This window comes from Ranitomeya variabilis, chromosome 4 (genome assembly GCF_051348905.1).
Source record: "Ranitomeya variabilis isolate aRanVar5 chromosome 4, aRanVar5.hap1, whole genome shotgun sequence".
NCBI classification, from domain to species: Eukaryota; Metazoa; Chordata; class Amphibia; order Anura; family Dendrobatidae; genus Ranitomeya; species Ranitomeya variabilis.
Window position 1 is genome coordinate 65895647 of NC_135235.1, and position 13641 is coordinate 65909287.

The 13641-nt window shown below is 45.4% G+C and overlaps 1 protein-coding gene across 6 annotated transcripts in view; it reads left to right on the forward strand.

The window, feature by feature from the left end:
* The first annotated feature begins 397 nt into the window (after positions 1-397).
* PDZD7 (PDZ domain containing 7) overlaps positions 398-13641 on the forward strand; it is a 59330-nt gene continuing 46086 nt past the window's right edge. For all 6 annotated transcript variants that reach the window (XR_013213847.1, XM_077257082.1, XM_077257083.1 and 3 more), the window contains exons 1-2: positions 398-722; positions 5847-5987. Coding sequence is in view for 5 of the 6 variants with exons in the window: in XM_077257082.1 (XP_077113197.1) it covers positions 530-722; positions 5847-5987 (334 nt within the window). In the remaining variant the exon portion in view is untranslated. The remainder of the gene's footprint in view (positions 723-5846; positions 5988-13641) is intronic.

The window sequence follows — 13641 nt, forward strand, 5'->3', positions numbered from 1 at the left end:
GGGATGCATAAGTAATGGAGCAAGAAGTGGTCAAAAACTTTCTGATTATTTGAGGCCCTCTTGGAGATTTGGCACAGGAGACCACAAGCTTCAGGTTAGCCAATGGCTGTCTCTATGTATGAGCAGGGGAAGTAAGACTTGTTACATTAACATAACTAATCAAATTGAACTAATATATCCCTGGGCTCAGCATCTGCCCATCTATCTTGTGCTGCACTCAGGCGGAGTGGACCAGGAGACGTAACAGAGCTGCAATAAAAAAAAATTGAAATGCACCGAAATTAACAAAAATGTTTTCTGTTCTTCGCTTTAGGTCATGGTCATTTCTTGAACGGTATTTACAATGGCAAACACAGAACGTCCATTCATGGCCTGAAGACATGCTTCTTCTCACTATGTTCAGCATATATCTCTTCTGGTGGGAGATGACATAAGGAAATTTCTTATTTGGAAAAACCCAGGAATTTCTTCACCCACAGCATCTATCAGACTCTAGGATCCCTATGACTTGCCCTCACTTTCCGCCGCCATGGCACACGCTATTGAAATGGATGACGGTGAGATGACCAATAATGTCTTCCCCAGTAGATCCAGGAGAGACTCCTCAATTAAGGCTCGGCATTTATTTCGAAAGTTGAACAGACCAGGAAATGGTCACACTAAAGGGCTGCGAGCCACCTCTCCGATGGGAAGGGTGATTTTGATAAATTCTCCCTTAGAAGGTAAGCCTTTGGATATTTTTCTTTATAAGAAAATAATTTAGGATCATAGATGTTGCCTAAAGTTAGTGACTATGTTATCTATGGAGAGGAATACAAGACGTATCTGATTTATAGACTCATTTACTGCAAACCACACAGTATAATGCCCCATGTAGCTTACTGCAGGTGATATGTCGTAAAGGTGAAAATTTCCCTTTGGAATGCCACATGATTTCGGGGAGGGGCATAAAGTCACACCTCCTTAACAGATGCTATCAGGGAAAGGGTCTGTCTTCATGAGATATCCTAGCAAATGCGAGAAATCAGGAGAAAAAAAAGAACAATGGCACTCACCAAAAGCTGAGGTTTTAACAGTCTTATTCCAGCAGACATAACTGTAGAAGCGGTGGTTTCGCTCTACAACCAGCACTTCTAGGGGTCCAACTCAGAGTTGTACCCTTAGAAGCGCTGGTTGTAGTGCGAAACGGCCATCATCGACTTATCCTCACACCTCCACATCTCCTGCCCACCGCTTCTCCAGTTATGTCTACTGGAGTAAAGGTTGTTAAAACTGCAGCTTTTGGTGAGTGCCACTGTTCTTCTTTTCTCCTGATTTTTCATGTGATTTCTATTGTGAAGCACCACCAAACATTGCTGCATAAGACAATTTGTAAAAGAGGATTCTATACGCTGATGAGACATAGGACTGATGCCCGAACAGCTTCACTCCCACATAACATTGCTAACAAATGTGAGACAGTTGGTTTAATAAAACCAACATCACCAGCAAGATATTTGCTTTATTATGGAATGTAGACATCACAGAGGAGCCCATCTGATGGACCCAATGCCAGGTCATGCCAGGTGATTTTTGGCATGTCAACATCTTCCTCTACAGAGATCGAGGGGCTATTGCCAACATTTAAAGTTGCCCCTTATATTTATAAATTATCTGTTGATATTTTGCAGATCGCTGGGGTCTTACTGGTCCTAAAATTGAGAGTTTAAAATGCCTTTGTGGAATCATGTCACCAGTCCATTCATTGTCTGTGGTAGAGATTTCTGAGTACAGCACTTGGCTATCTATTGCAGTCCTATAATATAAATAGAGGGGCAGTTTTCTTGATTGATGAGGGTCCTACCAGTCAAACACCCACCCATGCACAGGTTATCACCTAACCTCCTAATAGGTGATAACATGTTGGGAATGATGACCCTTTAATATTCAATATGCTGCTCAGACGAGTTACTCTGTTTATGATTCAATGCGTTACCTTGACACATGTTTTTATTAATTACCTTGTATTTCCATATATTACTCTTGACATCAACTAATCAACGACCATGTCTGCCTGCCTGATTCCTTGACCTTGGTGGCTTGCCCATGCTTTCTTGTGATCTAGCCTTGGACCTTCTCTACTCTTCCCTGTATACTGCTGTGCATTTGTCTCCGAGTCTTGATACACCTGTATTTTTGACAAGCCAAGACCTTCTATTCTCTAGCAGTGCAGTCAGAACCTCCTCCTGCTAATCAACAGTCCTGTACTTTATACCTTGGCATGACCACTGTGCCTAGTGATTGGCTGCAGCAGTCATATGATGTAGAACTGACATCACTGGTGCAGCCATATCAGCAAAGACTGTAGTGCTAGAGCGGCATTGTGTGCGTAAGGCTAATTTTGTTATTTCAGAACTGGTCAGACCAGGTAAGAGAAGGACATACTTGGCTAGAATCATGCCACCAGGCTCTGATTCATGTTGCTCATAGTTCAGACAGCATGAATTTAATGACAGGCTCCCTTTGAAGGGGTTGTCTCTTCTGAATAGAGGCGCCGCGCACCAAACCTTAGCCTACTGACTTGCTGCTTCCTGGCGTAATGTGCTCTTGTTGGATTGTCACAAGACTGACTAGTAGTATTGTTGTGCCACTAGCCAAAACTGTGCACTCTCTAATGTTGCTACATGAGGCTGCTTTGCTTCTGCCGCATCAGTGGAGTGCCGTGGCACTGAGGGTGGCTGGATCGAGAACTAACAGCACCCTCCAGCGATCCAGAAAGCTTCAGAGTACGCTTACGAGATCTGTTGTAAATAGCTTGTAAGTGGGGCGCCCACCAGGGCCGTGGGGATACTCGGTACCAGGCCAGTTCTTAAGGGGATTTGTCACAGCAGCAGTGACCCGGTCCGGGGCCCTGGGCGTCCAAAGAAAATGATGATAAAAGGGGAATAAAGAGATGATTTGTGACGCCACCTGTGGTACTCGGCTAGGAATGGCTGATGTTTATTAAAGAGACTGCTGGGGCTGATGGTGATGCAGCAGAGTTGATACAGCTCTCCACAGGTAGAGCTTAGGGTACCGTCACACTCAGCAACGTTCCAATGATCACGACCAGCGATACGACCTGGCCGTGATCGTTGGTAAGTCCTTGTGTGGTCGCTGGGGAGCTGTCACACAGACAGCTCTCCAGCGACCAACGATGCCGATGTCCCCGGGTTACCAGGGTAAACATCGGGTTACTAAGCGCAGGGCCGCGCTTACTAACCCGATGTTTCCCCTGTTTACCATTGTAAATGTAAAAAAACCCCCCACATACTCACATTCCGGTGCCTGTCACGTCCCCGGGCGTCCGCTTCCCTGCACTCCTCCTGCATCCTGTGTAAGCGCGGCCATAAAGCAGAGCGGTAACGTCACCGCTGTGCTCTGATGTACGGCCGGCCGGCGCTGACACAGGATGCAGGAGGAGTGCAGGGAAGCGGACTCCCGGGGACGTCACAGGCACCGGAATGTGAGTATGTGGTTTGTTTTTTTTACATTTACAATGGTAACCAGGGTAAACATCGGGTTACTAAGCGCGGCCCTGCACTTAGTAACCCGATATTTACCCTGGTTACCAGTGAAGACATCGCTGCATCGGCGTCACACACGCCGATGCAGCGATGTCAGCGGGTGATCCAGCGACGAAATAAAGTTTCAAACGATCTGCTACAACGTACGATTCTCAGCGGGGTCCCTGATCGCAGTAGCGTGTCAGACACAGCGAGATCGTAACTATATCGCTGGAACGTCACGGATCGTGCCGTCGTAGCGACCAAAGTGCAACTGTGAGACGGTACCCTTAGTCCCAGAGCATTTATGATGTGAAAGATAGTGGTGATGATTGTAGTGCAGAGTGGATAGTGCAGTAAATAACTCTGAGGACACAGCAAGGTGCAGTCTTCACACTTTTATTCACTGGTTATGGTGCAGTCCATGACACTGATTATAGATGGTAATGCAGATCCGGACAGCCTGGAAGCAATTTGGGATCCACCTAACCAGGTGGGTTCAGAGTAGGCCTCCCTATTGTGCTGTATTTTGAGATCCTTGCTGCCTAAAGCTGTGCTTAGTTCTCTGATCCTTCGTGTTCTTTAGTCCTTGTCTGTATTGCAGGCAGCTGGAGCCTATTACAGGTGTCACTCCTTTGTGGTGGCTCCGGCCTCTCATTTGCTGCTGTGCCTTCAGGTGTTGTGATGGGCAAGGAGACCTGCAGTCCCCTGCCCTCCGGATTTAGCTGCTGGGACTTCAGTACCCGTACAACCACGGACTCCGGTGTCCGGTCTCTAGCACTTGGCCCTGAAGTGAGCTTATATCAGCTCCACTCCTCAGGTTCTTCCTTGACTTCCTCTTTCCTGTCTGTCTCCCTCAGACCCTACACTAGACTGACCGACTCCTCCTCCAGGCCAGAACTTATCAGGGAAGCTCCCCTGAAATCAGGTGTTAGAGCTCCCCCTTCTGGTCTGTAGTAGGTAAGGTGTTGGATGTAAGTGTTACCTGCTAAGGGGATCCCTCTTTGCTTCCAGGTATACGAAAATCACTGCACTCATCCAGTTCAGAGAAAACAAAAGTTATTTGCTGAAGTGAAAATTTATTTAGAATATGGTGATGCAGATGAAACGGAAAATGATTATGGCAGTTTTAACGTTTCGACCACACAGTGGCCTTGATCACAATACAGTGCCTTATGGGTTATTCGTTTCAAGCATAGTTTGTTGCATCATTCGTGTACAAACGAAGAAGGAGATAGACAAGTTTCGAGCCCCAATTAGGGAAGCAAAATCTGAAAACCAAACCAAGAGAGCCTGGAAAGGTGAATACACGCCCAAAAACCATCTATAGCGCAAATAGGTTTTCAGATTTTGCTTCCCTAATTGGGGCTCGAAACTTGTCTATCTCCTTCTTCGTTTGTACACGAATGATGCAACAAACTATGCTTGAAACGAATAACCCATAAGGCACTGTATTGTGATCAAGGCCACTGTGTGGTCGAAACGTTAAAACTGCCATAATCATTTTCCGTTTCATCTGCATCACTATATTCTAAATAAATTTTCACTTCAGCAAAGAACTTTTGTTTTCTCTGAACTGGATGAGTGCAGTGATTTTCGTATACCTAGTATTTATGGGACCACTGGTTCCTTTCACATGCACCTCCGAACTCTATAATTAGTCGAGTGCTAGCTCTTCGTCTACTTTACCTCTTTGCTTCCAGGCAGGACATCACCCCCTGTGAGGGAGGCAATGCCACTATGGCAACCGGACTCCTGGGGTGCCACATAAGCACTGCGCATATTCGGCCACCACTGCTATACTGCGCTGGCCAGTAATCTAGATAACAAGCAGCAACCAATTAAATGTAAAATTCTCAAATTGAGAGAGGATTTTTTTACAAGCACTTTGCAATATTAACGACTGAAGATGATGGGACTAACCCTTTCAGCTAGCATACCTATTAAATAAAAGTCAATAGACTCAATGATTTTGGCAACAGATCTTAGGGGAAAGAAACGTTGTTGGAAGAAAATTGGATTACAACAGGCCTGATCCTTTTTTCCTGCAGGTGACAAGAGGGACCTCGAATTAGCTCATTCTCTCCCAATTTAGAAAAACAAGCACTTAGCTGAGACGAGCAAACTAATAGAGAAGACGTCAGCTGTGTCTTTTGCATTGTCAGTTTTAGGCTTTGTGTAGATTGCGATAGTAACTTGTTTACTTATATACTCTTTTTCATTTTATTTTTTTATTTTTCTTCTATGCTTTTCTTGTAACGTTCTAAAAAAATCTTAATTAAGAAAAGTAATCAAAATAACACTGGATCGATCTCTTTGCAGCCAACAGTGATGAAAGTGATTCAATCCTCGCAATCACAGTGGATAAAACTCCCGATGGAAGATTGGGCTTCAGTGTTCGAGGTGGTTCAGAACACGGGCTGGGGATATTTGTCAGTAAAGTGGAAGAAGGAAGCAGTGCTGGTAAGATACATGTATACCCGATGTGCATATCTTATGTGCCTAATAGTGTTCTAAGGTTTTAAAGAGACTACTACCAAATTTGACATGACTTATCATATACAGTATATATAATCGTCTAAGGGGTACTTCCGTCTGTCTGTCTGTAACGGAAATCCCGTGTCGCTGATTGGTCGCGGCCGGCAGGCCACGACCAATCAGTGACAGGCTTAGTCCGGCCGCGAATTGGCCCATCCCTACTCTCCACCAGTCAGTGCCCCCTCCCTACTCCTCTCCAGTCAGTGCCAGTGTGTCGCCCCATCCCGGACCAACTTTTTACTATTGATGCTGCCTATGCAGCATCAATAATAAAAAGATATAATGTTAAAAATAATAAAAAAATAAAAAATTGTGCTATTCTCATCTTCCGCCGTCCACCGATGCGCGCGATGCTGCCGCCAGCTTCCGTTCCCAGTGATGCATTGCGAAATTACCCAGATAACTTAGCGGTCTCGGGACAGCTTCGGTGGACGCCGGAGGGTGTGTATATAACTATTTTTTATTTTAATTTTCTTTTTAGCAGGGATATGGTGCCCACACTGCTATATACTACGTGGGCTGTGTTATATACTGTGTGGGCTGTGTTATATACTGCGTGGGCTGTGTTATATACTGCGTGGCCTGTGTTATATACCAGGTGGGCTGTGTTATATACTGTCTGGCTGCTATATACTACGTGGGCAGTGTTATATACTGCGTGGGCTGTGCTATATATTACGTGGGCTATGTTATATACTACGTGGCTGCTATATACAATGTGGCTGCTACATACTACATGGCTGTGCTATATACTACGTGGCTTCTGTGTTATATACTACATGGCTGTGCTATATACTACGTGGCTGTGTTATATACTACGTGGCTGTGCTATATACTACGTGGCTGTGCTAAGCATGGCGTACATACATACATACGTAATCTAGAATACCCGAACTGCGTTAGAATCGGGCCACCATCTAGTATATATATATATATATATATATATATATATATATATATATATATAATCGGGCCAAAATCTAGTTTATATATATATATATATATATATATATATATATATATATATACTGCTCCAAAAAATAAAGGGAACACTAAAATATCACATCATAGATATCACTGAATGAAATATTTCAGTTGCAAATCTTTATTCATTGCATACTGGAATGTGTTGAGAACAATAAAACATAAAAATGATCAATGTAAATCAAAATGAATATCCCATGGAGGTCTGGATTTGGAATGATACTTAAAATCAAAGTGGAAAATCAAATTACAGGCTGATCCAACATCAGTGGAAATGCCTCATGACAGGGAAAAGATGCTCGGTAGTGTGTGTGGCCTCCATGTGCCTGTATGACCTCCCTACAACACCTAGGCATGCTCCTGATGAGGCAGCGGATGGTCTCCTGAGGGATCTCCTCCCAGACCTGGACTAAAGCATCCGCCAACTCCTGGACAGTCTGTGGTGCAATGTGACGTTGGTGGATGGAGCGAGACATGATGTCCCAGATGTGCTCAATCGGATTCAGGTCTGGGGAACGGGCGGGCCAGTCCATAGCTTCAATGCCTTCTGTTGGGACGAGCTCTGAGAAGGTGGTATCTCTACTGACCGCAGTCCCTAATCCTAACAACAACACTAGTAATAGCCGTGGGATGTTCCTAACTCTCCCTAGACACCTCTTCACAGCCTAAGAACTAACTACCCCTAAAGAAGGAAATAGAAAGCTATCTTGCCTCAGAGAAAACCCCAAAAGGAAAGACAGACCCCCACAAATATTGGCTGTGAGTGAAGAGGGAAATGATGTACACAGAAATGAAATCAGATTTCAGCAAAGGAGGCCAATACTAAACTTGATAGACAGAGAGAAAAGGATACTGTGCGGTCAGTATTAAAAACTACAAAATCCACGCAGAGTTTACAAAAATGAACTCCACACCGACTCACGGTGTGGAGGGGCAAATCTGCTTTCCCAGAGCTTCCAGCTAGCCTAAATATGACATAGTGACAAGCTGGACAAAAAGAGAAATATTTGCAAAGCAATAGAGTCCAAACAAATGGACAAACAAGGACTAGCAAAAACTTATCTTTTGCTGACAAGGACAGGCCATATGAGAAATCCAAGGAGAGAACCAAATCCAAGCCAAGGACATTGACAGCTGGCATGAACTAAAGCCTAGAGCAGGTTTAAATAACAAACCCAGGCAAGGCGATTAGTGAAGGCAGCTGCCACAGCTACCCAAAGAAGCAGCAGTTCCACTCGAAACCACCAGAGGGAGCCCAAGGGCAGAACTCACAAAAATACCATTAGCAACCACAGGAGGGAGCTCCAGAACGGAATTCACAACAGTACCCCCCCCCCCTTGAGGAGGGGTCACCGAACCCTCACCAGAGCTCCCAGGCCGATCAGGATGAGCCAAATGGAAAGCACGAACCAAATCGGCAGCATGAACATCGGAGGCCACAACCCAAGAATTATCCTCCTGGCCATAACCCTTCCACTTGACCAGATACTGAAGCTTCCGCCTCGAAAAACGAGAATCCAAAATCTTCTCCACCACATATTCCAATTCCCCCTCAACCAACACCGGAGCAGGAGGATCAACGGAGGGAACCATAGGTACCACATATCTCCGCAACAAGGATCTATGGAACACATTATGAATGGAAAAGGAAACAGGAAGGGCCAAACGAAAAGACACCGGATTAATAATTTCAGAAATCTTATAAGGCCCAATAAAGCGAGGCTTGAACTTAGGGGAAGAAACCTTCATAGGAACATGACGAGAAGACAACCAGACCAAATCCCCAACACGAAGCCGGGGACCAACACACCGACGACGGTTAGCAAAACTTTGAGCCTTTTCCTGAGACAACGTCAAATTGTCCACCACATGAGTCCAAATTTGCTGCAACCTGTCCACCACAGAATCCACACCAGGACAGTCAGAAGGCTCAAGCTGCCCTGAAGAAAAACGAGGATGAAAACCAAAATTACAAAAGAAAGGCGAAACCAAGGTAGCCGAACTAGCCCGATTATTAAGGGCAAACTCCGCCAATGGCAAAAAGGTCACCCAATCATCCTGATCAGCAGACACGAAGCATCTCAAATAGGTTTCCAAGGTCTGATTGGTTCGCTCCGTTTGGCCATTTGTCTGAGGATGGAATGCAGAAGAAAAAGACAAATCAATGCCCATTCTAGCACAAAAGGACCGCCAAAACCTGGAAACGAACTGGGAACCTCTGTCAGACACAATATTCTCCGGAATACCATGCAAACGAACCACATGCTGAAAAAATAATGGAACTAAATCAGAGGAGGAAGGCAACTTAGGCAACGGTACCAAATGGACCATCTTAGAAAACCGGTCACAAAACACCCAGATGACAGACATCTTCTGAGAAACAGGAAGATCAGAAATAAAATCCATGGAAATAGGGCCTCTCAGGAGTAGGCAAAGGCAAAAGCAACCCACTGGCACGGGAACAGCAAGGCTTAGCCCGAGCACAGGTCCCACAGGACTGCACAAACGAACGCACATCCCGCGACAAGGAAGGCCACCAAAAGGACCTAGCCACCAAATCTCTGGTACCGAAAATCCCAGGGTGACCAGCCAACACCGAACAATGAACCTCAGAAATTACCCTGCTAGTCCATCTATCAGGAACAAACAGTTTCCCCACAGGACAGCGGTCAGGTTTATCAGCCTGAAACTCCTGAAGTACCTGCCGCAAATCAGGGGAGATGGCAGAAAGAATCACCCCCTCCTTGAGGATCCCAGCCGGCTCAAGAACTCCCGGAGAATCAGGCAAAAAACTCCTAGAAAGGGCATCAGCCTTCACATTCTTAGATCCCGGAATATACGAGACCACAAAATCAAAACGTGAGAAAAACAGAGACCACCGAGCCTGTCTAGGATTCAACCGCTTAGCAGACTCGAGGTAAATCAGATTCTTATGATCAGTCAAGACCACCACGCGATGCTTGGCTCCCTCAAGCCAATGTCGCCACTCCTCAAATGCCCACTTCATAGCCAACAACTCCCGATTGCCGACATCATAATTACGCTCAGCAGGCGAAAACTTTCTGGAGAAGAAAGCACACGGTTTCATCAAAGAGCCATCAGAATTTCTGTGAGACAAAACGGCCCCTGCCCCAATCTCAGAAGCATCAACCTCAACCTGAAAAGGGAGAGAAACATCTGGCTGACGCAACACAGGGGCAGAAGTAAAACGACGTTTAAGCTCCTGAAAGGCCTCAACAGCCGCAGAGGACCAATTCATCACATCAGCGCCCTTCCTCGTCAAATCGGTCAGAGGCTTCACCACACTAGAAAAATTAGCAATAAAGCGGCGATAAAAATTGGCAAAGCCCAAAAATTTCTGAAGGCTCTTTACAGATGTAGGTTGAGTCCAATCATGAATGGCCTGAACTTTAACAGGGTCCATTTCAATAGCCGAGGGAGAAAAAATGAAACCCAAAAAAGAAACCTTCTGAACTCCAAAGAGGCACTTAGACCCCTTCACAAACAACGCATTAGCACGAAGGACCTGAAATACCATCCTAACCTGCCTCACATGAGACTCCCAATCATCGGAGAAAACCAAAATATCATCCAAATACACAATCATGAATTTATCCAGATAATTCCGGAAGATATCATGCATAAAGGACTGAAATACCGATGGAGCATTAGAAAGCCCGAATGGCATCACAAGATATTCAAAATGGCCTTCGGGCGTATTAAATGCTGTTTTCCATTCATCACCTTGTTTAATATGCACGAGATTATACGCCCCTCGAAGGTCGATTTTAGTTAACCAACTGGCACCCTTAATCCGAGCAAACAAATCAGAAAGTAAAGGTAAAGGGTACTGGAACTTGACAGTGATCTTATTGAGAAGGCGATAATCTATACAGGGTCTCAAGGAGCCATCCTTCTTGGCAACAAAAAAAAATCCCGCTCGCAATGGTGACAAAGACGGGCGAATATGCCCCTTCTCCAAGGACTCCTTTACATAACTCCGCATAGCGGCATGCTCTGGCACAGACAGATTGAAAAGTCGGCCCTTAGGGAACTTACAGCCAGGAATCAAATTAATGGCACAATCGCAGTCCCTATGAGGAGGCAGGGAACTGGACTTGGGCTCATCAAATATATCCTGGAAATCCGACAAAAACTCAGGAAATTCAGAAGAAGGGGACGAGGATATGGACATCAAAGGAATATCACTATGTATCCCCTGACAACCCCAACCAGTTACAGACATAGATCTCCAATCCAGCACTGGATTATGTACCTGTAACCATGGAAAACTCAGCACAACAACATCATGCAAATTATGCAACACCAAAAAGTGAATATTTTCCTGATGTGCTGGAGCCATGTACATGGTTAACTGTGTCCAGTACTGAGGTTTATTCTTGGCCAATGGCGTAGCATCAATCCCCCTTAATGGAATAGGACTCTGCAAAGGCTCCAAGGAAAAACCACAGCGCTTGGCAAATTCTAAGTCGATTAAGTTCAGGGCAGCGCCAGAATCCACAAATGCCATAACAGAAAAGGACGACAATGAGCAAATCAGGGTAACAGACAAGAGAAATTTAGGCTGTGCAGTACTAATGGTAACAGACCTAGGGACCCTCTTAGTACGCTTAGGGAAATCAGAAAAAGCATGAGCAGAATCACCACAGTAAAAACACAGGCCATTCTGACGTCTGAATTTCTGCCTTTCTGCTCTCGTCAAAATCCTATCACATTGCATAGGCTCAGGACTCTGCTCAGAGGACACTGCCATATGGTGCACCACCTTGCGCTCGCGCAAGCGCCGATCAATCTGAATGGCCAAAGACATTGACTCATTCAGACCAGCAGGCGTGGGAAACCCCACCATAACATCTTTAAGGGCTTCAGAAAGACCCTTTCTAAAAATCGCTGCCAGGGCATACTCATTCCATTTTGTGAGCACAGACCACTTTCTAAATTTCTGGCAGTATACTTCTGCTGCTTCCTGACCCTGACACAGAGCCAGCAAAGTTTTTTCTGCCTGATCCACAGAATTAGGCTCGTCATACAGCAATCCGAGCGCTTGAAAAAATGCGTCAATATTAAGCAATGCAGGATTTCCTGGCTCAAGGGAGAATGCCCAGTCCTGCGGGTCGCCACGCAGCAAGGAAATAACAATCTTCACCTGCTGAATGGGGTCACCAGAGGAACGGGGTCTCAGAGCAAAAAACAATCTGCAATTATTGTTAAAATTCAAAAATTTAGATCTATTCCCAGAAAACAAATCAGGAATAGGAATTCTAGGCTCTAATACCGGAGTCTGGACAACATAATCTTGGATACTCTGTACCCTTGCAGCGAGTTGATCCACGCGCAAGGACAGACCCTGAACCTCCATATCAGCACCAAAATCCTGAACCACCCAGAGATTAAGGGGGAAAAAAAGACAAAACAAGCTGCAAAGGAAAAAAAAATGGCTCAGAACTTTCTTTTCCCTCTTTTGAGATGCATTTAACACATTGTGGGCCAGCTGTACTGTTATGACCTGGTGGTTAAGAGGCCACACTGATATGACCTGGTGGCTAAAACGCAACATGGGACGAGCTCTGAGAAGGTGGTATCTCTACTGACCGCAGTCCCTAATCCTAACAACAACACTAGTAATAGCCGTGGGATGTTCCCAACTCTCTCTAGACACCTCTTCACAGCCTAAGAACTAACTACCCCTAAAGAAGGAAAATGGAAAGCTATCTTGCCTCAGAGAAAACCCCAAAAGGAAAGATAGCCCCCCACAAATATTGGCTGTGAGTGAAGAGGGAAATGACGTACACAGAAATGAAATCAGATTTCAGCAAAGGAGGCCAATACTAAACTTGATAGACAGAGAGAAAAGGATACTGTGCGGTCAGTATTAAAAACTACAAAATCCACGCAGAGTTTACAAAGATGAACTCCACACCGACTCACGGTGTGGAGGGGCAAATCTGCTTTCCCAGAGCTTCCAGCTAGCCTAAATATGACAGTGACAAGCTGGACAAAAAGAGAAATATTTGCAAAGCAATAGAGTCCAAACAAATGGACAAACAAGGACTAGCAAAAACTTATCTTTTGCTGACAAGGACAGGCCATATGAGAAATCCAAGGAGAGAACCAAATCCAAGCCAAGGACATTGACAGCTGGCATGAACTAAAGCCCAGAGCAGGTTTAAATAACAAACCCAGGCAAGGCGATTAGTGAAGGCAGCTGCCACAGCTACCCAAAGAAGCAGCAGTTCCACTCGAAACCACCAGAGGGAGCCCAAGGGCAGAACTCACAAAAATACCATTAGCAACCACAGGAGGGAGCTCCAGAGCGGAATTCACAACAGCCTTCATCTTGCAGGAACTGCTGACACACTCCAGCCACATGAGGTCTGGCATTGTCCTGCATTAGGAGGAACCCAGGGCGTACCTCACCAACATATGGTCTCACAAGGGGTCTGAGGATCTCATCTCGGTACTTAATAGCAGTCAGGCTACCGCTGGCGAGCACATGGAGGGCTGTGCGGCCCTCCAATGAAATGCCACCCCACACCATTACTGACCCACTGCCAAACCGGTCATGCTGAAGGAT